Below are 26106 nucleotides of genomic sequence, written 5' to 3' on the forward strand. Positions count from 1 at the left end.
CAGACATAACCAAGAGACTAAGTACAGCACAGCACAGCACCCAAAGGTGAACTGCCGACTTGCAGGGTGGGTGGTTTTAATTCTGAGAGATAACAGCAGAATTCTTCCTACTTAAGGGGGAGTAGCAGATACTTGTCTGACTTCCTTCTTTCTTGGCAGGACAGATGCTATAGGGTGTAGGCCTGAGAGTCAACAAATCTCATTCCAGACCTGCCCCCGCCACTACCAGGCTGTGTGCTGTTAGACTTTCTGTTTCTCCCTCTGGGCCTCAATTTCCCCATCTGTAAGGAGGAGGTTGGACCAAATGCTCTCTCTCTCCCTCTAAAGTTCCTTTAGGTTCTACGAGTCCATGATAGGAGGATCATACCTGAGGGGTCCCCAGCCGCTCTATCAGAGGGACCAGGTGAAGTGGGGCATACTTGGCTTCCAGGCGTTTCATCCGGACCTCCAGACGCTCACCCTCTGCAAAAGGAATGGTAGGCAGAGAATGAGATTCAGGGCACACCAGGGGAAATGGGGAAGAAAGAGCTCTCAGAGGACTTGGTGATATACTTGCAACTCCAGCACTTGGAAGGAACATGTAGAACTGTTTTCCTTGGTTCTGACAAGTGTGTTCAGGACTCACTATAAGGAAACATGTTGTTTTATCTTTGTCCAGTGGAATCATCTACCTCATGGGGTGGTGAGTTACTCATCACTTGAAGGATGTAGACTAACCTAGACAGCAACATACTAGGGATGTTCTAGAAGACCCAAGGAACAGGCCTGGAGCATCATTTCCAATTCCAGCATTAACAGCTGCCTAAGGCTTTAACCTTATTCTTTTCTGACTGCAGATTTGAGTTTACTGAGATTAAGTGAGCATAAGGTTCAAATTCAAATGGCTATTTTTTTTTAATTAATTTATTTTTTAATTGAAGGATAATTGCTTTAGAGAATTTTGTTTTCTGCCAAATATCACCATGGATCAGCCACAGGTATACATATGTCCTCTCCCTCTTGAAACTCTCTCCCTCTCGCTCCCCACCCCACCCTTCTAGGTTGTTACAGAGCCCGGTTTGAGTTTCCTGAGTCACATAGCAAATTCCCACTGGCGATCTATTTTACATATGGTAATGCAAGTATTTAGCTGCTTTCAGAGGTTTCTTACCTTTGATGTAGACTCTAGGCAAGATGTTTTGGAAGGGTGCAGCATGAAGCAAATCACAGACTTCCTCCTGAGACTGCAAACAGAGAGAGAACTTTCATTTTAAATCAGGAAGAATTTTCTCACTAAAGGTTTGAACACTGGAGTCAGTTAGACCTGAGTTCAAACCCTGACTCCTCTACTTAACTAGTTGTAGGATCTTAAGCACATCGCTTAACCTCTCTGAGCCTATTTATTTACCTGAAAAATGAGGATGAGAACAATACCTATTTTAATGAGTAGGACTGAGAGAAAGTATAGCCTCCTAGCACAGACCTGGACATACTGAGGGTGTAGTACATTTTCATTACAGTCTTACAAGGAATTTGGTGAAGAATTCAAAGTTGCAGTGGGATCAGATAGGAATGATGGACCCAGATTATGTTCAACTGGTTGGTGGTGAGCTCAGGCGCATGGGCTCAAGGCAGGTAGCCAATCCTATTGGGCAGGATGCCTCAGTGTGAAGGCCTGGGTCTGGTGGGTTTTCTCCATCTTGACTCCAGTGGGTGAGAGAAGAGGGACTAGGGCCCAGACAGACAGGTTCTCATGGGGACTCTTTATGCATAAAAGTAAGCTTAAAAGCAAACATATACTATGACGATTAGGGGCAGGCAGGCCTGGAAAGTGAAGTGAAGTTGCTCAGTTGTGTCTGACTCTTTGCAACCCCATGGAGTGTAAGCCTGCCAGGCTCCTCTGTCCAAGGGATTTTTCCAGGCAAGGATACAGGAGTGGGTTGCCATTTCCTTCTCCGAGGGCCTGGAAGATATGGTCTAATGGGCTTACTGTTTGTCCCAGGGCCAGTTCATGATCACTGGATTTCAGATCAGAGGGTATGGAGGGGACCTAGACAAGCCACCCTCCATGGGCCTTGGTTTCTTTTCTTTAAACTGTGGGGATTCGAATTAGGTAAAATCCAGCCTTCATTCAACTCTGATATTCTTGGATTCTAAGCACCTGAGAAAATCAGAATCATGAGTACCTTTGGCTTTCTTTACCAGGCACGGGTGGAACATGGCCATCCTGGCAATCTAGCAGGCCAGCTAGCTGCTCAAGAGAGAAACTCCTAAACTCCCTTCAGTTTTTGAAGTGAGGATAACAGATGGAGGACAATTGAACTCTCAGAGGAATCTGCCTGATCTGGGTGTAATTTTCAGTTTCTTAGCCAGAGGGGGAAGTTTCCTTCCTTTCTTAACTAACTTCCAAACCAGAAAATTAAGCAACTTGGTCTTCCTTGCTATGTCTAAGCTTAGATCCTTTGATTCATTATATAATCTGAAAATCTGGCTATTGATTATTCAGGCTGATTCACTGGGGGAAAAAAAACAATAAAATTGCTAAACCTCTGTCCAGGCCAGATCAGAAAAAAAAAAAAAAAGAGAGAGAGAGAGAACACAAATTACCAGCATAAGAAATGAAACAGGGACAGCTTTTAGTTTCATGTATATTTCCCTATAGTTTTTCTGCATTCAATGTTACTGATTTCTGTTCATATCTTTATTATGCCCATCCTTCTGCTTATTTTGGATTTGTTTTTCTTTCTCCAGTTTCTTACAGTGGAAGCCTACATTACTGATTGAACACCTTACTCTATCTTAACATAACATTCAGGGTCTTCTTTGATAACTCTGATAATCAAGATCTCAGTGCTTCTGGAGGTAGCCCAATCCATTTTCAAATTCTAATGGTTAGAGTTTTAAACCAAAGCAACTTCCCAGTAGTTTCGATTCAATATGCTTGTTCTGCTCTTTAGAGTATTACTGAATGTGTTTTTCTAGCCTATATCTTCAGCCCCTCTTTCATTTTTTTCCTCCTTTCAGGGCCAAGCAGCTTATAGGAGCCTTTTACCTCTCTCTCCATTTCCTAGTCTTCACTTCCCTTCACAGCAAACAAAAATATCATAGCCTGCTGTACTTTGTCACGGCCATGGCTCAGGCAGAGATTACTGCTCTGTCACCAAGTGCAGCGGACAACTTTTAGTCCTCCTGATGTGTTAGGCACTATGACAATGAGTTCTGCCGGTGTCCATTATTTCAATTTCTCTTTTTTAGATTCTCTTGCAGGTTTGACTTCTAACCATTCTTTAAATGTTGGTTTTCTCCAAGGTCCCTCTTTTCTTCTCCTCACTTTATTCTACCCTGTTTGTCTCACCTATTCCCAAGTCTACAAGCACTGCCTTTGATTTGTCAACTCTATTTCCAGCCAGATGTCTCTTTCAAGCTCCAGATTTGGATATCTACCTCCTTGCTAGATATTTCCAAAGCGTCACATTTCTAAAGCTGGCCTCCTCCCTTTCTTATCTGAGGTTCTTTTGCTCCTAGAATGGCACAATAACCTCATCTGCCCAAGTCTAAGATCTGGGGCTCATTTTCTCGCTCTTCCTCACCTCCCATGACCAGTAAGTCCTTCTGTCTTGAATTCTTTCCACTTTCTCCACACTGATCACAATACTATGAGCTCATTAAAGGGAGGAATGTTGACTGCCTCTAGTTTTACTTTTTATCTCCAGTGCCCAGGACATAGCAGTCTCACAATAATTATTAAATGAGTGCATATTTGTTATAGTATGTTTCTTAGATGAATAAATTTATTTATCCACATGACTATCTTCCAAATATGAGAATACTTTACATACATTTATCCAACAAATATTTATTGAGTACCAGGCATTGTTCTAGGCTTTGCAGATATGATGCTAAACAAGTTAGAGTAGATCTCTGCACTCATGTAAATTCCACTGTAATTGAGAGAGATAAAAACAAGTGAACACCAAAAAGTTTCAGATAGTGGTAAGACACAATAGGGTAATAGGCTAGAGTGACTGGAAGTGGGGAAGGGACTACTTCAGAGAGGAGGCTAGGGAAAAGCTTTTTGAGGGGGGAGTTATCGAAGTAAGGAATGAAAAAAGAGGGAGCCAGCCATGTAGATAAGAGGTGCAAAGGCCCCGGGGCAGAAAGTAAACTAGAGCATAGAGATGCAAGTAATCATAGTACAGTCTGAGTTCCTAATGGTAGGGAAGGATCAGATCATATGAAGTCTCATAGCATGGGATGAAGCCTGGATTTTACTTCAGGTGCAATGAGAGATTACTCAAGTATTTCAAGCGGAGGGTTGGTATACATACCCCTCCTGCTAAGTTTTTTTTCCCTCTTTTTCTCTGCTAAGCTTTATCTTTCTTGCTTTATTTTCTTCCTAAAAATGGCTTTGCTCCTTGAAATGCCTTCTTACTAGAAAAGTTACCCCTTGCATGAACTATCAATTTTCTGTTTTGTTAATGTCAATAAAATTGACCTTAGGAGCCACCTTAGGAGATAGAGAACGGGGAAGAAGGCTCTGGGACCTCAAAACAAGACAAATGCTGCTGCTTTGATTTCACATGATGAGTTTCCATTTCAATTTCCTTAGGGGAGACAGGAGTGTTCCAGTTACCCTTCTCTGCACCCTGCCTCTCCCTCAGGTTTGCAACATGCAGGACCAGAGGTTGTCTGGGGGTGCTTCCTGTGTGTTCTCTACCTTGTAATGCCATTTGTTAATGAAGGTGAGGAAAGAGAAGGGTGTGCTTTCCTCACAGAGGTGGGAAGGCATTGTCTGGAAGGTTCTCAAGGATGAACTATGTGGTCATTTGCATGATGAGGTGGCTAGATGCTCTGCTAGGTGGAAGGTATTTGTTTGGCATTCATGAGCTGAGGCCATCACAGCTGATAAAAATGTTCAGAGCACAAGAGACCTGTGTCGGGGATCCGAACAGGCTTCACAGTAGGCACCGATGCTAACACTGACCAACTCCCGTCCAATCTCTATTCCAAAGGATCACACTTGGCTTTCCACTCTACTGGGAAACCATCTGGCCCCTGGCCTAGGAAGGCCACCCAGAGTGGGTTTCTTCCCAACTCCTCTCCCCACCAGCTCTTTCTGCACCAGTGGCAGCAGCTTTCTGTTATTTGAATCCACCATTTGCATGCTCATCACTGAATTTCTACCTTCTCTCTGGAATGCTCACTAACCCATCTCCCTGCCCTTTGCTTAGTAAATCCCCACTCTTCTTTCAGATCTCAATGTAAGCATCATTCCTTCCAGGGAGACTTCTTGGATCCCTCCAAAACCTCTCTGCCCATGGGGTTCCTTTGTTATATGTCCTCAAAGAACCAAGCTCTTTTCCTTTCTAGCGTTTGAACTCAGTCTGTATTGTACATGTCTATATGTAACTATTTGATTAGTATCTACCTCCCTCTACTGGAATGTAACATTCATGAAGGTAGGGACAATGATTATTTTTGACTATATTTTATTACCAGGAGTAAGCACAGTGACTAGCAGATAGCAAATGCTTAATAAGCATGTGGAATAAAAGTTGAAAGTCTGCGGCACATGAGGGAATTTAGACTTAGGACAGAATCTCTCCTATCCTGGGTTTTCTTAACAGGTCTAGATGTTTTCCCTTATCACTATGGGAAGAATTTTTTCTTCAATGTTACTGATTACTCTGTGTGAACACTTCTAAGAAATGCTCCACAGGGCAGGATTTTCAAGTGTTTATTTTCTATTCCTCTTTCTCTTCCCCCCAGTTTTTTCCTACTTGTATGTATTTACTAAATTATTACTACACATTTATTATTTAAAAAAATTAAACTGGAAGAAACTCTGAAAGTACTTTTGAATTTTAAAATAAGGAGCTTTTGGGGTCTTGATTCTAGAATCAGAGGGAAGGAAATAAAATCTTAGCATGGCACTTGGTCCAGCACAGAACAATACTTGCATCGGATTAATAATGTAAAAAGTGTTTGCTTTTGGTTTTTTTCTCCTTTTGTTAGGCTAAAGTTAAGGGGAAAATCACAGATAAAGAGCAAAATACAAATGTTACAGAAAATGCAGCTGTGACAATATAAAAGTAAAAGGGCAGCCGACAGGAAGTAGGAGATAGAAGTCTAGAAGGCAGTGAGGTCTGTTGATTTCCTCATCTTTCATGGAAAGAGTCAAGATACTAAATAATGTAACTGAAAGAAGTGTAAGTATACTATTTCTGATTATGAGACAGGACAGTATAAATTAAAAAATGTGACATAACCAAATATTGAGAGGAAGAGAGGGAACAGATATAAATGACCTAAAATTTCATCTTTACAATTAGGGAGTCAATAAGCACTGTTTAAAGTTGCTCATGAAGAAATAGAGGTTAACCTCATATCACCATGCATTATGGAGATAACAACTAGAACTAGAAACAGAAATGACTAAAGCAGGTTGCCTTGGGGATGGAGATGCAGGTGAGGGGAGGTGCAGTGGAGCCAATAAAGCTTTTCATCATAAGCTCATTTATACTATTTACCATGTGCAATTAAGAACAGTTTAAAGGAAACACAATGAAGAGGTTGGATTAAACGGTCTGTAAGGGTCCTTCCCTAGGCTCAGCAGCATGTTCTTTGTACCCAGTTTCTGCTTTACCCCTCCAAACATCCTGTGATGCAGGTCTGATAACCCCTATCCTACGTGCAAGGATGCTGAGACTTTTGGGAGATGGAGTGCCCAACCAGGTCCACACAGTGATAAGGAAGCAGCAGGGCTGATGCTGGGACCCAGGGCTACCTCACTTCCACACCCATTGCTTTTCCATAGTCACCCATGCAGCCAAAGCCTTGGGAAGCTTGAAATACTGCCTCCTGCATTATACATACACTTTATGAAAACCACATTTAATTATTAAAAATAGAGACAGAAGGAAATGACTGTAAAATCTCACTCTTGAGAAGCTTTTTAGCCTCACTCATATCTGATGGTAAAGAATCCACCTACAGTGCAAGAGACCCAGGTTCGATCCCTGGGTTGGGAAGATGGGAAGATCCCCTGGAGAAGGGAATGGCAACCCACCCACTCCAGTATTCTTGCCTGGAGAATCCCATGGACAGAGGAGCCTGGTGAACTACAGTCCATGGGGTGGCAGAGTTGGACACAACTGAGCGACTAACACATTCATATCTGATAAGATCACATCATTCTTTGCTTTATTTACTGGGATTTTGATCTTACCAACTAACATTCTTTCAACTAAACAAACAAACAAAGCTTTGACATATATATGCAGTTTGAAGAAGAATGAAGAGTCTTATGTCATCCTCTAGCTGAAAAAATAGGTGATAACTGACAGTTCTTTCCTAAAATCCAGAGATTACTTCTATACTGAATTTGTGTAAATGATTTCTTTGCAGGCAACTAATTTTTGAAGTTCTGCTGGTGTGATTCCAAGGTGAATAATTGGACTGCTCATGTGCTCAACCTATTCCTATAAATTCCTTCTGCCTGACCCCCTCCCAAACCACACTCTACTTATTCTTGTCCACCCTGCAAAGTTCCATTCAAAGATTCAGCATCTAGGAGTCTTCCAAGCCCCTTCAGTCTCCAGTAGTTTTCTCTTTAAAAACTGATCAGCATGCTTATTCATCCAGGTCCCCACCAAGCTGTTTGTAGGCTGGGCTCTCTAATCCAGCCCTGGCCCAGGGTACTTCTGAGTGAGAATCCGAGCAGTGTCTCATATCCTATGCAAACAGCTAACAAGAGTCTTCTTAGAGGGCCCAACCACACGCAGGACCTGCACTTCACCTGCTCTGAAAGGCCATCAGAGGACTACAGAGAACATGGGTATAATATCTAGAGACCAAATAAGGAGGTGCCAAACTCTCAACACTTTCATTCTGACTAGGATGCAGCCTGAGCAGAAATTAAGTCAATCATTCAGCAAATAGTAGGCATCTGCTATACTACATCGCTCTGTGAGGTGAAGCTACGATAGGAAGTGAGGCAGACCTAATGCATGGTCCTTACCAAGAAGAGGAGGGAGGCGAGTCACATGGGCATTTCTAGTAAGTGCTGTATTGGGGTATGTGGGAGCTGTGGGAATATTAATAGGGGCGACCGATCCAGACTTCTGGGGAGGAAGATGGGGAAGACTTTCTGGAGAAGGAAATGCTGAGATGTGAACCAAGGCTAAGTGTCGGACAGGTAAGAGTGAACAGCACCTGCCAAAGGCCCCAAAGCAAGAGGGACTGCAGTGGGACAGGGGCTGACAGTTGATAAGATTGAAGCTTTCAGTGCTGGGGGAAGGTTGCATGAGATAAGGAAAGAGGGCTGAGCAGAATCTTGTAAGCTTTGCTTAGATGTTTGGACGCTATCCTGATGGTTTTAATCAGGGAAGTGGCATGATCCCATGTGTAGTTACACCTTTTGGCTGCAAGAGAGAAAGACAGCATGGTGGGAGGTTGTGGGGTGGGGGAGCAAAAGGGGTGCTGGAATAGGTCAAGCAAGAGATAGCAAGGCCTGGGGTAGTGGCCAAGGAGACAGAGTGGGAAGCAGATACCAGAGACCCAAATGCAGACTGGATGTGTCAGCAGAGAGAGAGAAAGGACATGTGTGCTGGGCCACTCACAGGGTCAGAAGACACAGCGAGACTGCAGGCAGGAGGAAGCTGAGAACAGATCCGGGCAAGGTGATTTTCTGTGGACATCCAAGAGAAGATGTCTAAAAGGCAAGCAGACATAAGGCCTAGGGCCCCGTGGAGTCCACAAAGTGGACCTAAACTTGGGAATCATCGACATGAGGATGGAATGGACTCCAGGGGAAAGGAATACACAAATGCAAGGTCTGAGTGGGCATTTCTCCAGGGGACTGGATCTTTCCAGATATTTCAATTTCTCTGACTCTATGAGACCAGAGAAAGCACAGTGGCACTTGTGATGAAGGGGAGACTGATAAATTTTGAGCACATCCACATTTACCAGCACACAACCTGAATAGGGACGGGAGGCCACCTTTCCAGCCAGGTGTGGGGCAGAAGGCACTGAGTGTTACCTCTTTCCTTCCTCCCTTCAGTTCATCAAACATTCACGGAGTGCTTACTGTTTTCTGACCAGAGTGGAGCCTGGATGCTGCAGGAAACATGATGATAGCTAAGACTGGCAAAACTAGCTTTTAATAAAATTTGTAATTTAATGGAGGAAGAGGGTTAAGGACACTTGTGACTGGGAAATAAACAGAATCACTAGGTACAAAAGAAATTGGCAACCAAGGGCTCTGGAGACTCAAAGGAGGGAGAAATAACACCAAGTGTTTTGCAGAGAATAGGCATTTGATAAAGTGTGTGCTGAACATGAGACCTGGCAGGAATGAGGTAATGATGGGCCTGGGAGGATGGGTGGGGAAAGACACAATCACAGACAGGGAAGATGAGATCAGAGATGAGATGACTGGTGTATACAGAGCAGGAGATCATTCGCTTGGTGGGTGAGTGAGGGAGGGGTGGGTTGGTGAGCTGCAGGCAGTCAGATCCCTCTGTATTAGGGGACTTCCAGGGAAGGCAAGTCAAAGCTCCTTGCTGGGCTGTGGGAAGAGGAGGGAAGGGGCTCTAGTAACCTCATTTCATACGAAGCCTCTGGAGAAATATGGACCTAGCCCCAGCAGCTTGGGGGATTTAATCATTTCCCCAGTGGCTCATCCCCTTCATGGATTATAGCCTTGTCATGGCGAAGGGGCTTGTGTAACTCAATGAAGCTATGAGCCATGCTATGCATGGCCACCCAAGATAGACAAAGTTGGCTTAAAACTTGGCATTCAAAGAACTAAGATCATGACACCCAGTTTCATCACTTCAAGGCAAATAGAAGGAGAAAAACTGGAAACAGTGACAGACTATTTTCTTGTGCTCCAGATCACTGCAGATGGTGACTGGAGCCGTGACACTAAAAGACGTTTGCTCCTTGGAAGGAAAGCTATGACAGACAAACAGAGATAGCACTTTTGTCTGTATAGTCAAAGCTACAGTTTTTCCAGGAGTCATGTATGGATGCAAGAGTTGGACCAAAAGAAGGCTGAGTACTAAAGAACTGATGCTTTCAAATCATGGTGATGGAGAACACTTTTTGAGAGGGAGAGAGACTTGCAAGGAGATCAAACCAGTCATCTCCTCTGCCTCTTAATGCTTTTTGGTCTTATTCTGTGTAATGGTCTCTAGACTCAGTGAAACAACTTCTTAATTATAACGTATTGCATATTCTTTTGGATATAGGCAGAGTATAAATAAATATGGTAATACTTCTTATTTAATATGGTCACTGGGCCTATAGGACAATCATTTTCTCCAAAACCAACCTCACCCTGCTCTTTCATTGCACTCCACTAGATGAGTTTTACAGCCTTGGATGGAAAAAGTGGAAAAAAGTTTTTCCTGAGAGGCATCAAGGCAGGAGGATTCCCATGTGACTGTAGCATGTCTCAAATAGGAAACACTGATTTCAAAACTCTAAGTGACCAGTTAGAATCTGCTGGGTGGAAAATGCCCTCACCTTCTGAGTTTCCTGAACTCATCATGAAGTCCAGTGGACTGTGCCACCTAGGACACACCTTCAGATTGCACACCCAAGCTGCTAGGTGTTGGGAGGGAGAGGCTTGGGCTGCAATACAGTCTGCAATGCAACAGCAAAGCCCCAGGGAACTGCGTTCATCGCAAATCACTGAAGTGTGAAATTAGCAAATTCAGGGACTGGGAAAAAATGGAATGAAGTCTGAATTTTAATTGGAATAAAGACCCTTAGTTTTCCTTCCATCACGTTGCCTAGAAATGGAAACAGCTGACTGGCTAATAACATCTAGTTAGCATCCTATGTCTTGCCATATTGTCTTCTTCTATTGACTGTACAACTGACCAAGAGGAAGGGGGCAGTTCAGCTGCCTCCTATATACCAAAGTAGGACAAACTCCATTGCTAGCATGTCAGGACAACTGGGCCATTTCCAGTAGTCTCAGACCACTCTTTCTGGGGGAGAGTGATAAGGATTTATTTTAGGGGAGGGGGTAGATCTCCAGTAGAGATGGCCAAAAAAGGTATCACCCAGGGTTGCTGTGAATGGTTTATGAAGATAGTATACTACCCAAGGATATCCCATCCTAGGGGGTGTCAAACATATGGTAGACATCAGATATGGGCTGTTTATAACGATTTTCCAACAGAGGTATTTTGGTCTCCAAAAAAATCAATATATTAAGTTAATATTGCAAAAGAAGAAAGCATAAGATCTCGAGAAAAGATACCTTTTCATGATTTGCCTGAAGGCAACATACGTGCTAGTGATGGTCCCGGGGTCATCTCAAGTAGCAACCATGACAGAGGCAGTGGGTGCTCCTGGAGAGGATTCTGACATTAGACTTAGCAGGAGGGTCTACAAATATCTGCCTTAGGTTAGAACAGGGCCACTGGCACTTAGGTTACAGACTCATCAACCTTGATTTCCAAGAGCCATCAGCAACAATGACATTTTAATCACTTTCCATGTGCTATTTGATTGGACATTTGTCATTTTCTTCTGGAAATGCACCCAATATTTAATTCAACCTCTAGGAAAAGGTTATCCTTTGAAAAACTATTAATTTAACATACAGAGATTTTTCCCCCAGATACACTGAGATATAATCAACATACTACATAGTGTAAGTTTAAGGTGTATGACACAATAATTGATACACATATATATTGCAAAATGATTGCCACAATAAGGTTAGTTGAGGCTTTCTTCACCTCACACAATTACCATTTTTGTTCTTATTGTTGTGAACACTTAAGATGCACTCTCTTAGCAGCTTTCAAGTATACAGTACACTACTGTTAGATACAGTCACTGTGTAGAACATTAGATATGTTTCTAAAATTGTCACTCTACCCCTTTCTTTTTGGTTATTTTTGAAAAAATAGAAATTGCAGATACACTTCTTTTATAAAAGGAAAATTTATAACCTCATCATGTAGGGGGTCATCATTAATAACCTGCTGGGGTCTGTCCAGCCAGGTTTTACCGTGCATAAAACATTCAAGCGTATGCTGCTGCTAAGTCGCTTCAGTCGTGTCCGACTCTGCGCAACCCCATAGACGGCAGCCCACCAGGCTCCCCCGTCCCTGGGATTCTCCAGGCAAGAACACTGGAGTGGGTTGCCATTTCCTTCTCCAATGAAGGCAAGTGAAAAGTGAAAGTGAAGTCGCTCAGTTGTGTCTAACTCTTCGCGACCCCATGGACTGCAGCCTACCAGGCTCCTCCGTCCATGGGATTTTCCAGGCAAGAGTACTGGAGTGGGGTGCCATTGCCTTCTCTGATTTAAGCGTATATCTTAAAATAAGAATGGAATATAAAATAGCACTCTTCTGTAAACTCTTTTTATCACTTAGTGTATACTCTTAACATCTCACCAAGCACAGTACAGAGTTTCTATGAGTTTCTACTTCAATGTTTTTCTTTGGTTTGTTTTTGTTTCTGCCTGGAGGTCTTTTTGTTCCACTATACCCTTTCCTGAGTGATCTTCCTACTCCTCAGAATTACCTGGCAAGTGAATACCCATCGAAGAACTGACTTTCACAGCATTATCTATCTCCCAAACACTCTCAGTGGACTTCGTATTTTAGCTGGCTTCTAAAGATCAAAGAACATTTCAAATCAACAAAGTAGGCCCCTCATAGGAGAATTTCAGACACTGTGACAGAAAGTAGAAGAGATGCTTTGTTTTGGGGGTGCCCTGGTTGCCCCCGGATTATAAATGCCAAGGGGTAAGTATCACAAGCATTAGAGTAGAAGCCAAGAACAGTAAGAGTCAGTCTTGGTCCTGATGCAGGTCTTCGGGGAACTTCAGACTTCTCATCTCTAGCCTGACCTTCAAGGGTCAGGTTGGTAGCCAGGGAGAGAGTGGCAGTGAAAGATGGGGTTGAAGGAAAAGGTACAGCTGAATAATCTGGGCCATTATCGGGACTTTGAAGGCCAAAGTGGGAATTCAAATTTTTAGTAGCAATGACAGCAGAGATCAACAAAACATTATAAATCAACTATATTTGATAAATTAAAAATAAAGACTTTTCAGTAACGAGAAGCTACCTGTCAGTTTGAAGCTGGAGAGTAGCACGATCGGGTTTACAATGGTATGAAAATCTTCACGCTGCTACATGGGCAGATCTGCTCTGTCTTTTTATCTCCCTGATGCTTTACCTACTAGCAAACTGCCCACAGAGCAAGAATGGAAAGGCAGAGAGACCATCAAAGAAGCTGCATGGAAACATGTCTCTTAAGTTGAGCATAGGGAAAAGGTGCTACTGTTTTCTTTTCTCTCAAAGACCCAGAAGCAGAGGGAGGGTCTCGCCGTCATGGACCCTGGGGGCAGGGCAGCCGACAGTGGTGTTCCGGGTGTGCTCCCAGCGGCGCTCACAAGCCTGAGTGGCCTCCTAATTCACACGGGCCAGCTTCCCCAGCTTTGGCTTTCTATGGTCCTGAACTGCTATTTCCTGCTCACAAATCAAACAGATGGGCAGCGTGAGAGTCATGGCTGAGTTTGGCACTAGCAGATGCCTCAATAAATTTAAAAAATGAGGTCAGAAATAGCTCTGGGGCTTACGTTACCAAGAATAAATCTCACCAACTAGCAGAAGTAGCTAAAAAACAACAACAACAAAAAAACCCCTTATAACTTTTCTTCCTTCTTATACCTCATGACCTTGTCTGCTCAATGACCCTTTTTCTTAACTTTCCAGATTCTATGAGGCAGTTTCCTTCACACAGCCCTCAAGTTTGGGCTATGAAATATGTCAGATATATTAAATACAAAACATCTCAAAGAACTACAAACATCCCTATACTCTTGATGTAGAGACCTAGTGAACATTTTACCATATCTGCTTTGACTCTCTGATTTACTGAATCATCTGAAAGTGAGCTGAAGCCACTGTATCAATCATTCTTAAATACTTCAGCACACAATTCCTAAAAAGGACATCCTCCCATGTAACCTCAGTAATGTGATCACCACCACCAAAAATTCTTGATATCATATAACACACTAACATTTCCTGACTGTTCTTAAGGAGTCTTTTTATAGCATTTTTTGGGGGATCCAGGATCTAATGATGAGTTTTCTAAAGTGTAAAGATGAAGCAGTTGCTCTACCAAGTGAAAAGTGAAAGTCGCTCAGTTGTGTCTGTCTCTTTCCGACCTCAAGAACTGTATGTAGCCTGCTAGGCCCCTCCGTCCGTGGAATTCTCCAGGCAAGAATACTGGAGTGGGTATTCCCTTTTCCAGGGGATCTTCCCAACCCAGGGATTGAACTCAAGTCTCCTGCACTGCAGGCAGATTCTTGCCATCTGAGCCACCAGGGAAAGCCTTGCTCTATCAAAAAGTACCCTAATGATTCTCTCGTTTGGGAACTGCTCTGCACTCCTGCTTCTGCATAGGGTCCTCCCTGGGAGGGGCTAATGAGTGACAGCTGCTACACTTGCCAAGTGCCACACCAATGCTTATTATTCCTATTGCTTAGGACAGCCACTAACGTATTACACTTCTAAGAGAAGTAGCCATTAGATGATTAGTAAGAATCAAGAGCTACTGTAAAAGTGCTCTCTGTTAATAGAGCAAGTAAAAATTAAGAGGTTTCTGGAGTCAGGATGCAAAAATACTTTACTGAAAGAAACCCACATAAAAATTCAAGGGATAAGTATTTTATTTTGCTTTCAGTCTTAATATTTTCCTTTTCTATTTACTTAATTTAAAATTGATGAACTATGAGGGATTTCCATGAAATACAACAAAACTTCATGTTCCCAACTCACTCACTCTAGGAGGCTAACTGGGAACTTGATATCTCTTGGTTAACAGACATCATAAAGATTCAGGATACGTATTTTTAAAAGACGTGTGATCCTACATGTGTCAGATTCATGTCGAACAGCATTAGATTCTACCTTTAGGCTCTGCTTCTGGGTGAAAAACTATGTACCCGTTTTAGCTGATTTCCTAACGGGAAGCATCAAACCATTCTCAAAACAGTATTTTCTTAAATAACATTCTGAGTCTTGAGACAACAAAGACAATAACACGAATACATTTTTGTTTTGTCTTTGTCAAGTGGGTGTGGAAAACTTGAGGTGGAGCACCCCACAGGAATCCCGGCTCTGGCTTTCCCGCGGGCTGTGGGTGGCAGGACAGGGCCTGACCGGAGGGCCCAGCCGTCTAAACATTCCCTTATAAGGATGCATATAGATGTCAGTGTCAGTACTTCCTACGAGTTGATGTTAAGCCCCAAGGATACAGGGCCTGTGGAACAGTCATGAAATGAGGCTTCCCACATCCACCACGGCCCTCCTTTATATGCAAAGTATGAGCTGCAGCTTCCAGCTCCTCACTGGGGACTCCAGGTACAGTGGAGAGCTCACTTGAGGTTTGTCCCATCTGCTCCCACCCCATCACTTCCAGGAGCTCTCTGTAGCCCTGGCTGAATAAATCAGTAACTTAGCTTTATCTGATTATGCGTGTGTGTGGGGGTGGTCTTTCCCTACCAGGCTATGCCTTACTTGAATAATGAAAATACTCTATATTACTATGTCTCACCCTCCACCCCTTCTCCCAGCCCCTGAATCATCAAGGGGAAAATGAATTATTATTATTCTAGATTAGAATCATGTCTGGTCAACTAGGAAAGATCTATGGCCAAGAAACTGACTCAGAAAGCAGCTTTTCCTTTCCCACAATGCATGTCAACGTCTCCCAAGGTTGGCATTTTCCAAAGGGTGGGAAAGGAGGGGGTCCAGGGCAGTGGAATTTCATAGCAGGGAGTCACAGTGAGAATGTCTTTTTCCTTTTCAGTTTCCTGTTAATCTTTCTGACAGCTTCAATGACGAGGTCTCCATCTGGAAGCAGTAGGTCTTCCCACTTCTGTAATGTTTGCTAATGTCTGTTTTTAACAGAGAAAATGTTCACGCCTCACTCATGGCCCAGGCAGGCAGCAACTGGAATTATGTCATCATCTTTTGTTTTGATTGGATTTATTATTTTGGTTGCTTTCTAATGACAGCGAGAGAGAACGGTTTTTTTAAATGGAAATGATATGAAGTTTCCTTTTTAAAGAAGTTTAAGGTAAAAAGTTATTTCAGATACAATTATTACATAAATAACAGAAGCAGGGGTCTGCACATATGGCAAGAATCGTGACAACATGTCAATGACTACTGTCTGGCAACGCTAGTTGAGAAGACAACCTCTAGAACAGGGGCTCTCCTCCCTGGCTGCACATTACAGTCACATGTGGGGCTTTCAGCCGGGGGCCTACCTGCAAAGATTTTGCTTTTCTTCCCACAAATCCTGGCACATTTCCAATCAAGAAAGCCACTGGGTTCAGGGTCTGAGTTGGAAGAAACTCTCATACACTCAGGCGGAGGGCAGCCACTTGATGGTGCCTGGGTGTAGGGACAGAGTCCATGTCCTGTGTAGCTGGGGGCGTCTTTTTTCAGGGTGAGGGGCAAAATAAGTGGATCAAGTAGCAGCGGGAATATGGAGTAAGAGTCTGAGTGGGGGGGGTGGTGGTGGGGGGTTGCTTCTGATTTCCCATGCATCAGGACCATGTTTATTTTTTAAGCATGGGTGTATTTCCTTTTAAGGAAGAAAAACAATAAATCTTATTGCACTGAATTCAAACAATAAATGTACAGTATAGAGAACTCCTATCTCCTGTTCCTGCCTACATCACACCCCACAGAGGTAACCTCTCTTTTCAGCTTGGTGACTATTACTTTTATAACTAAACAAAGTAAAAAAAAAAAAACACACATATATATATACGGAAAATTAATATGCTAGAACGTGAACACACTGAAATGTGAACAATGGTTATCTTGGTGTGGCACTATGATTTTTGTTTTCTTCTTTCTGAACCTCTCTGTTTTCTAGCAATGAATTGATTTCAGTTATGCAGTGAGAAAAGCAAAATTAAAGAAAATGGACTACACAGTGGAAGCAGGAAATAGAGGGGTTAGACATGGAGCTGGAACTAAAACAAAAATAAAAACAAAAGCCAACAGGGCAATTTGCAAAGCTCAGCAGAGCAGCTCTCTGGCCTTGAGTACTTGAACTGTGAGGGTCTTGGGTTCTTGTCTTAACTCCTGCACTAGCTGAGTAGCTGTAGCTCTGAGAAGGTTATCTCCTTCTTAGGGCCTTAGTGTCCTATCTGCAAACTGTGGAACTAGGATTGTATCAGATCAGTGGTTCTCAACAAGGGGGAGGGTTTGTCCTCCAAAGGAATATTAGGCAGTAGATGAAGACATTTTCGGTTGTCCCAACTGGGGAAGTGCTCCTGGCATCTAGCAGGCACAGCCCAGGGATGCAGCTCAGCAACTTGCCACACACAGGAGGTAGCCCCAACTATGGACTATCTGGCCCTCGATGTCAGTGGTCAAGGTCAGAGGTCAGCTGAGGTCAAGACACCTGCCCAGATGGCCCCTGACAACTCTCGCACCTCTGACCATCACCTCTGACCCGTCTTCAGATCTATGAGTTTGGGGCTGAACTGTCCTCAATTCCTGTAAAGATAAGTAACGCTCTCATGACTGACCAGTATGACTATGGCTCACTTAGTTATTAGGATGAGAAAATAAATAAACAACAGGGCCTAAGGCAGGGAACACTCTCATCCTGGACGGGAGGTCCGGCAGCAAAAGGCCAACAGAAGGGCTGCCTCTTCTGCAGGGACGCAGGCCTCCCTCGCTCCTGTGAACGAACAGGGCCCTCTCCTGGTGTGCGCGGGCATAGCAAGCAATGGGCGGATGGCTTGAAAACCACACAAAATTTGAACTAAAAGTTCACTTTGTGGAATATTTCCCTTATGATTTCTCAGAGTAAAAGATAGTAGAGGCAATACTAGTCACTAGTAATAGAATTTCCTTTAAAAGCACAATAGGTTCATAAATAGATACCTAACAAATATGGTTCATTTCAGATTTGATTCGAGTATTCATTAAAAGCCTCCCATGACCAGCCCTGTGTGGACACTTGATAAATGACAGACACAGAACTACCTCTGCAGACCAGGGAGAAAGAGGGCTTTTCAATCAGTGGTGCTGAGGCAACTTGGGAAAGAAATGAAGTTGGCTTCCTACCTCCCACTCAACACGAACATCCATTCCAGGTGAATAATAGACTTAAAGGTCTATTGAGCCTGGAGAGGCTAAACTCTAAACTCTCAGAAGATAACTTATCTTCATGGTTTAAAAATAGGGGAGATCTCGTTAAACAAGTCACAAAAGTATCAACCACACAGGAAAATGTAGACACGAAATACAATAAAGCTTAAGAACTTTTGTTCATCGAAAGACATGCCACAGAAATATATTTGTAATACATGTATCTACAGTATATTGGAGAGGGAAATGGCAACCCACTCCAGTATTCTTGCTTGGAGAATCCCATAGACAGAGGAGCCTGGTAGGCTACAGTCCACGGGGTTGCAAAGAGTTGACACGGTTGAGTGACTAACACACTCACAGACAGTATATAAATCACAGCTACAAATCGACAGGAAAAGATAACTCAGTAATAAAATAGGCAAAAATACTGAACAACATTTCACAAGAGAGACTGTCCAAATGGGAATACAATATGGAGAGAGTTCAGCATCCTTAGTCATCAGGGAAATCAAAACCATAGTGAGATATCACAACACATTCACCAATGGCTGTAACTGAAAAGACAGATGATCCAACTGTTCATGAGGATGTGAAGAAATTAAAACTCTCACGCATTGCTGAATGGAGTATAATGGTACAACTACCTTGTATAGCTTTTTGGCAGTATCCACTGAAGCTAAACATAATGTCTCCACATCGATCCAGCTATTCTACTACTAGGTATTTACCCAATAAAAATGAGACCACCCTGGTTGGGTAACCGAGTTCCTGTATACTGTGCTGCATGACCAAAAAAAGTAGATAACTAAATAAAATAAAAAATAGTCTTATAAAAAGAAAAAAGAGGTATATGCTAGAGTAATGATTTAATAAAACTAATAATTATTCATTTAAAATTAATAATTAAAAAATGAGAGCATACATATGCCAAAAGAAATATACAAGAACATTCATGGTATCTTTATTCATAGTGATATCAAACAGTGATCAATCAAAACATCCATCCACAGTAAAATGGATGATCCAACTAGTTTATGCGGTGAGAATATTGCATACTCTATACACAAATGACCTTTGAACACATGGGTTTGAAGAGCATGGGCCCACTTATTCACAGATACTTTTCAGTTGTAAATACCACAGTACTATAACCCATGGTTGGTTGAATCTGCAGATTGGAACCGTGGATATGGAGCGGCAGATACTAAGGGCTGACTGCAAAGCTACACATGACTTTTTGGCTGCAGAGAGGGGAGGCACCTCGAGCCCCAGTGCTGTTCTAGGGTCAACTGAATTACTCTATGCTTGTTGTGCCTTGTGAAGATCGCTCAGTTGTGTCCGACTCTTTGCGATCCCGTGGACTGTAGCCTGCCAGGCTCCTCTGTCCATGGAATTCTCCAGGCAAGAATACTGGAGTGGGGTGCCATTCCCTCTTCCAGGGGATCTTCACAACCCAGGGATCGAACTCGGGTCTCCTGCATTGCAGGCAGATTATTTACCGTTTGAGTCAGCATGCTTATTAGACCTTCGTTAAAAACACTGACTGACCAAACAAGAACCCACCCCGCGGGTGTATACATTTCTGTTCTGCTACTGCATCCTTAATTTTTTATAAGCACCAAACTTACAGAATACATGTCTTTGTCCAGGAGATCAATCTTTTCAATTTATATTCCATCCATCTACAAATCAATGATATATTAATAATCTGTTTTAAAAAGGCAAGCCACAGAGCAAGAGAAGGTATTTGTACATATATACAGATACAGACCCCACAACAGGACAAAACTCTGTAAAGCTATTAGAAGAATACAAGAGACCAGTGGGCAAAAGGCTTCTCATCTTAAACTTCTCTGTATACTTCCAGTTTTCCTGAAACCATGATACACTACTTGTATCTTTTTAACTAACTTTTAGTCAATGATAATACAGGAATATATATTCCTTATAAAAAATTCAACAGTCCAGATACAGCAAATGTCTCTGTTGACCTCTAATCCTAGCTCCCTCTCTAATACCTAGAGAAAAATGACTGAACTATTTAGGATGATTTTCCCAGATTTTTCCCCCCAAAACAGGGTTATTTTGTGGCTTTGTTCGTTTATTTTGTTTGTACGGCATAATGTATATCTTATCATGGAACTCACTTTCTTTCTACTCATTGTTATGTCTTTCACTATTTTCTATATTGCATGCGCAAAGACACCTTCATGCTTTATTCTTTTTGACTGTTGCACAATTCTCCACTGGACGGACATTCCAGTTTAAATGCCTTTCCTCTACAGACATATATAATCTCCTTCCTCCTCCTTTCTTTCTTTTTTTTCTGTTATTAGTTTTCTGTTATTAGTTATTATTTTGTTATTAGTTATTTTATTTTTATTAGTTATAATTTTCTGTTATTAGTTATTATTTTCTGTTATTAGTCCTCCTATTTAATAAGAATAATCAATATGTCATTTAAATATTTATTCTGGCTTCATAAATTAAAAAGTTCCCAAAAGCTCCTGCCTCATTCTAATCTCAGAAAGCACTGTCTTATCTTGGGGATTTCCCCAGCTGTCTAAGTAGAAAGCAGAGCTCACAGCTTCCCATGCAGCTCATGGGATCTTAGTTCCCACTAAGGGTTGAGTCTGTGTCCTCAAAGTGGAAGCGCGAAGGGTCCTAACCACTGGACCACCAGGGAAGCCCCAAGCCCTGATCGTTGCTATGTCTCCTCCCCACTCACATTCCCCTAAGGACGATGATCAGTACTGGAAACCCACACTTCTGTTCTTTCACCTCTGCTACTGATGTGCTGTGTGACTTCAGGTGAGTGAGTTGCACCCTCTCTGATTCTCCTTTCCTAATTATGCATAGAGGAGCTTGGGCCATATAAACTGCTGGGGTCTCTCTTAGCTCTGAAGGCCTTTGCTGTGAGTGTTCTGTTGGCCGCAGTGGTATCTGCAACTGACCACGCAGGCAGGGATGCCTGAGACAGGATTTCCTTTCCTCATGGCCTGGTCGACAGTCTGCCTCTTGGGGGTCTGTAAGGGGGAAGTTAACTGATGCTCCTCATGCAGAACAGTGCTCATGAGAGACACTGGGAACTGGGGCCTCAGGGACCTGCGCTCCCCCACCTGCATGTCTCCTCATCTTCCTGAGGCCTTGAGTGGGTTCTCCTGTGTGTCTTATCCTTGTGACTCCTGACGGCTATGTTGCCATAGCAACCAGGCCCGCTGAGCCATGTTTAAAAACCTGTTACCATGAAGAGGAACACTTAGTCCATTTCGAGGGGAACAGAGAGGCTATTACTCCCCACGAAATAGACTGTGTGTCAGGCGGGAAGGGTCTGAGAGAAGAGCTGATCCAGATCGCTGGCTGCAGAGACGAGGCACGGAAGTGTGGACGGGCCGGCTCGCTGCAGCTCACACGTCCGGAGGAGGAACCCTCTCGGGCTCTCACTGCTGCCTTGCCGCCTCTACCTTCACTTCACCTCCTTCCAAATTCCTCCTCCTCCTGCCCCTCTCTCTGTGCCTCCAAGACGACCCTGCCAAACTGGACAACTGCAAATAGCCTGGCCCCTCACTCACCTTCTGGCTGCTTCTTCTCCAAACAGCGAAAGGGCCTTTAAAATAATAAATCAGAATCCACCCCCCACCAACTACTCACAGCATCCCAAGGCTTCCCGAGGCGCCCGCTTGGCCCAGGACTGAGGTCCCGGCCTCTCCCACCTCAGCCTCAACCTGATCCACTCTGCTTCTTCACACCAGCTCACTCCAGGGTTCTCAGCATTTCTCAGAGACCTCATCCTGTCCAAAAACAGCACATGCTTCCCAGCACCTGAGACTCTCGAGCTATTCTGTTTCCATGTTTATTCTTTCACAGCACCTGCCATCTGCACTCATGTCTCTGCTTGTTTACTGATTCTATCATCACCCTCTCTGGAATAAAAATGGTAATTATTTGTCTTATTCACGGCCACTGACCTGCCACTTAGGGATGCACCCGGCAATGAGCAGGTTCTCAATACCTTTGTGCTGAATGTGTGTGTGGACAGAGGACGGCAGGAATGGATGCTGGAAGATGTTCCTGTTGCGTCCTGAGGACATGCCTTTCCTTCCACAGCGCTGGCTCTGCCCATTACCCTGTGCCTAGAGGGCCAGGCCCACCTGTGGACGCCTTACGGGACCAGAGCCGAGTGGAGAGCGCTGGGAGGGTGTAGAGAATGCAGCGTCCATGAGCAAGCCGTGAACAAGTTCTGTATGGCCCCCAAGATGCAGAAGCACAGGGACTCATGTTTTTGCTCATTAGCATAATTCAAACCAATTATTTAGCTCTCACTTTACATGTCTTGGGGCTTCCCTTGTGGCTCAGCTGGTAAAGAATCCGCCTGCAATGCAGGAGACCTGGGTTTGATCCCTGGGTTGGGAAGAGTCCCTGGAGAAGGGAAAGGCTACCCACTCCAGTATTCTGGCCTGGTGAATTCCATGGACTGTATAGTCCATGGGGTCGCAAAGAGTTGGACACGACTGAGCAACTTTCACTTTCATATCTTACCTCCTTTCAGCCTCTAAACTGCCTTGCAGGGTTAGAATCCCTGTCTTCCATGACAACAAACGAAAAAAGCACTCTGTGCTCTCCCCTCAGCCCGTAACAGTGGTCCCTGATTCTCCACGAGGCCAATTCCTGATCAGTTTTCAGGTCCCCTCCTCAGGGAGGTCCTCCCCCGCCCTCAAGACCACACCAGGTTTTGTGTACCCTCCAGACCTGGCAATCGCCCCTCACAGCACTTGTTCTGACAGTAAACACATCGTTTCCGTGTAGACACTCTTCAGGGCAGGTCTCCTCTCCACCACTCGGGACACTGTACTCCATCCCCCAGCGCGGGGCCTGGCCTGTGGTCACCAGGAGTTATCTTATGTCTGACGAGCGAATGGAAACTCAGACTCTGACGGACTTCGAGGCCCTGCTGCTAGAGGAAGGGGGATGGGGGCGGAAGGGGGAAGGCCAGGCCCCTCTGACTCTAGGACCAGCTTCTCCCCGGATCTGGGTGTCAGAGAGGTCTGAATGGAATGGAGAGGAGCGCGTGCCCGCCCTGGAAGAGCACACAGCTGAGCGGCAGGGCTCCCAGGTGGGATGCGCTGGAGGGGCCTCTGGCATCTGTTGGGGTGGGGGGACCCTTCCAGCCTGGAGACACGCCAATTCCTTGGGGCTCAGGACTCACCAGAGCTTGCTCGATAAGCAAGCAGAACAGGATGGCATTGCCCACCTCCCTCAGGCTCTGGAACACGTCGGTCTTGAGCTCTGCGTATTCGATGATGTCCTTCAGTTGGTGGTGAAAGAACTCCAGGATCCCTGGGAGGTGCAGGGGGAGGGTGAGTGGGATGGTCATGCTAAGCTCTGTATCTGCAATAGCTCATGTAACACTCATAAAAGCACCCTGGACCAGGCACTGTGACCCCTCTTTTCAGACGAGGCTCAGAGAGGGTAAGTGATCACACAGCCAGTAAGTGGGGCAACCGGGAATGAAAACCAGAGCCATCGGCCCCAGCCCTTTCCTGCTCTGACTCACATTGACCCAGCACCTGACATCTTGGTATTTAGGAAAAACAGCTGGTACCACACTCATAGTCTCCACCCTTCCCCACCCCCCAGGCTCCAAATTCATTCCAGGTGCCATCACCATCAGGGAAGGGAAGGCTGACTGACTTCTCTGCCCAGAGATTGAGTGGTGAAAACTCCTATTTCCTGACTTACCTTAGAAATGCCACGTTACGCCACGCCTGGGGCATCAGTCTCCTCCAAATAGGCACATGGAGGAAGGAATGTGTACGTGCTGAGCTAAGGAAGATCTTTACAACTAAACCTCGATGCTCACAACCTAACGGGTCTCACATTTGTGGACCTCTTCCAGCCTCTGGGCAGTGCTGTGAAGCAGGCCCAGTGGGCACCACTTCTGTTCACTGATGGAAGACGATACTGTTGCTCAGGGGGATTAAAAATGGTCCAGGGCAATTTAGTGGCAGAGAGAGGGTGCAAACCCAGTGTTGTGACAGCCTGCTGCCATGTCAGAGAAGCAAATACTTCAAGGTAGATTGCCGGCGCCCCCTTCCACCGTGCGATGGGTCTGGATTATTTTCCTATCACCACACCCTGCTCCTGGTTCCCCGTCACCCACCTGGGGAGCCATACTCATGCCGAGGCAGGCGGCATATCTTGGGCATGACCTCGATCAGTGTTTTCACGTACTGGAGGATGGTCCCTTGGAGCTGACAAAGGAAGAGTACAAGATGAGTGAATAATCCACGGCTGCGGCATATGAGTGTCTCAGGGCTGAATGGTGGGCCAGTGGGGGTATACAGGGGTTCAGCTGAGACCTGTGGATAAGTTCTATGGATTGAATATCTGTTCTCCCCCGAATACATATGTTGAAACCCCGATCCCCAGTATGGTTGTATTTGGAGATGGGGCCTTGGGAAGGAATTAGGTGACAAGGGAGGAGCCCTCATGAAGGGATTAATGCCTTAAAAGAAGAGAGGAGGGGGAGCAAGAGAAAGACACTCTCTGCCATGTGAGGACACAGTGAGAAGGCAGCTGTCTGTGAAGGAGGAGAACGGTCCTCACATGCTGGCTCTGTACTCTGGGACTTCCAATCTCTAGGACCATGAACAATAAACATCTGTCACTGAAGCCACCCAGTCTTTGGTGTATGTGTCAATGTATGTGTCATAGCATCCCAAGCTGCCTAAGACAGTGGGGCACTGCTCCCTAAGAGGACCAGCAGGATCTCTCCTAAGGGAGTGGGCGAGCCCCATCGCCCTTTGTAAGGGAACGTGGGCCTTTATAAGACAGAAAAGAGGACGCTCATTATTCCCTTGGGCTCACAGACTTCAAGGGAGGTGGCAATTTCTAGGCATGGGGTCCTTCCTGGGGTTGGGGCACTTACATGAGAGCTAAACTAAGATCTAAGATGAAATGGGACCAGGGAGCTATGAAGATTGACATATCATCTAATTTATGCACAGAAAATTCATGGTTCATTCATCCCTCCCATGTCTGTCATAGACACCTTTAATCAATTACCATATTTTCTTCTTTAAATTTAGCTTCACAACCTAGAACAACCCCTCATTATATACAGTTGCTACCAGAGGACTAAAGTTAGCAGACGAATTCTGCTTGCTATTCCTGACATAGATATGCTTTACTTTATTTCTCTTTCATCATCTCAAACTTTCAAGAAAATCTTATTTAAATGTTTAAGCCTTGCTGCAGCAGTGTCCTGGTTAAATGAATGCTCATATGACCATACTTGGCGTGGATACAGAATGACGGAAAAGCGATACACAATTCCAGGCCAGTATCAGTGTTCAGCAAGGAATCCCAAGGGGAAGAAGCATGGTAACTGATTAGTGATATCTGCCAAAGGTGTGGGTGGAAAAAATGGCAGCACATGTGTCATGGATTTGTCATGCTCCAATAAGATAATGCAGCACAGGAGGTGGGTATGAGCAGTCATTGCGTGCATGATGCATGCTAAGTCACTTCAGTCCTGCCCGACTCTTTGTGACCCCATGGACTGTTGCCCACCAGGCTCCTCTGTCCATGGAATTCTCTAGGCAAGAATACTGGAGTGGGTTGCCATGCCCTCCTCCAAGGGATCTTCCCCACCCAGGGATTGAGCCTGCATCTCTTATGTCTCCTGCATTTGCAGGAGGATTCTTTACCACTAGCGCCAATAGGCCTTAAAGTCAAAGTCCAGATTGCTGAATTCAGTTAGCAAGTTCTAGAAGTGAGCTCAGCATCAGAAAAGGAGAGGCAAAAAACCACAGGTCAGAAAATGCATGAAATGTTACAGGGGGATAGGTGAGAGGAATCAGGGGACAAGGGCAAAGCATTCCCTGGGTGATTCCTACAGACACAGCTGAAGAGCCTGTTGCTGGATTTTTCAGGCCAGGTAAAAAGTAAAAGCAGGCCT

General features: G+C 44.4%; 1 protein-coding gene across 3 annotated transcripts in view; it reads right to left on the reverse strand.

Annotated features, from left to right (window-relative positions):
* CYFIP2 (cytoplasmic FMR1 interacting protein 2) overlaps nt 1-26106 on the reverse strand; it is a 134742-nt gene that overhangs the window by 13849 nt on the left and 94787 nt on the right. For all 3 annotated transcript variants that reach the window (XM_043464855.1, XM_043464854.1, XM_043464856.1), the window contains 4 exons: nt 24307-24397; nt 23353-23483; nt 1151-1223; nt 368-462 (listed from right to left, as the gene is read on the reverse strand). In XM_043464855.1, the coding sequence (XP_043320790.1) occupies nt 368-462; nt 1151-1223; nt 23353-23483; nt 24307-24397 (390 nt within the window). The remainder of the gene's footprint in view (nt 1-367; nt 463-1150; nt 1224-23352; nt 23484-24306; nt 24398-26106) is intronic.

This window comes from Cervus canadensis, chromosome 4 (genome assembly GCF_019320065.1).
Source record: "Cervus canadensis isolate Bull #8, Minnesota chromosome 4, ASM1932006v1, whole genome shotgun sequence".
Lineage (NCBI taxonomy): Eukaryota > Metazoa > Chordata > Mammalia > Artiodactyla > Cervidae > Cervus > Cervus canadensis.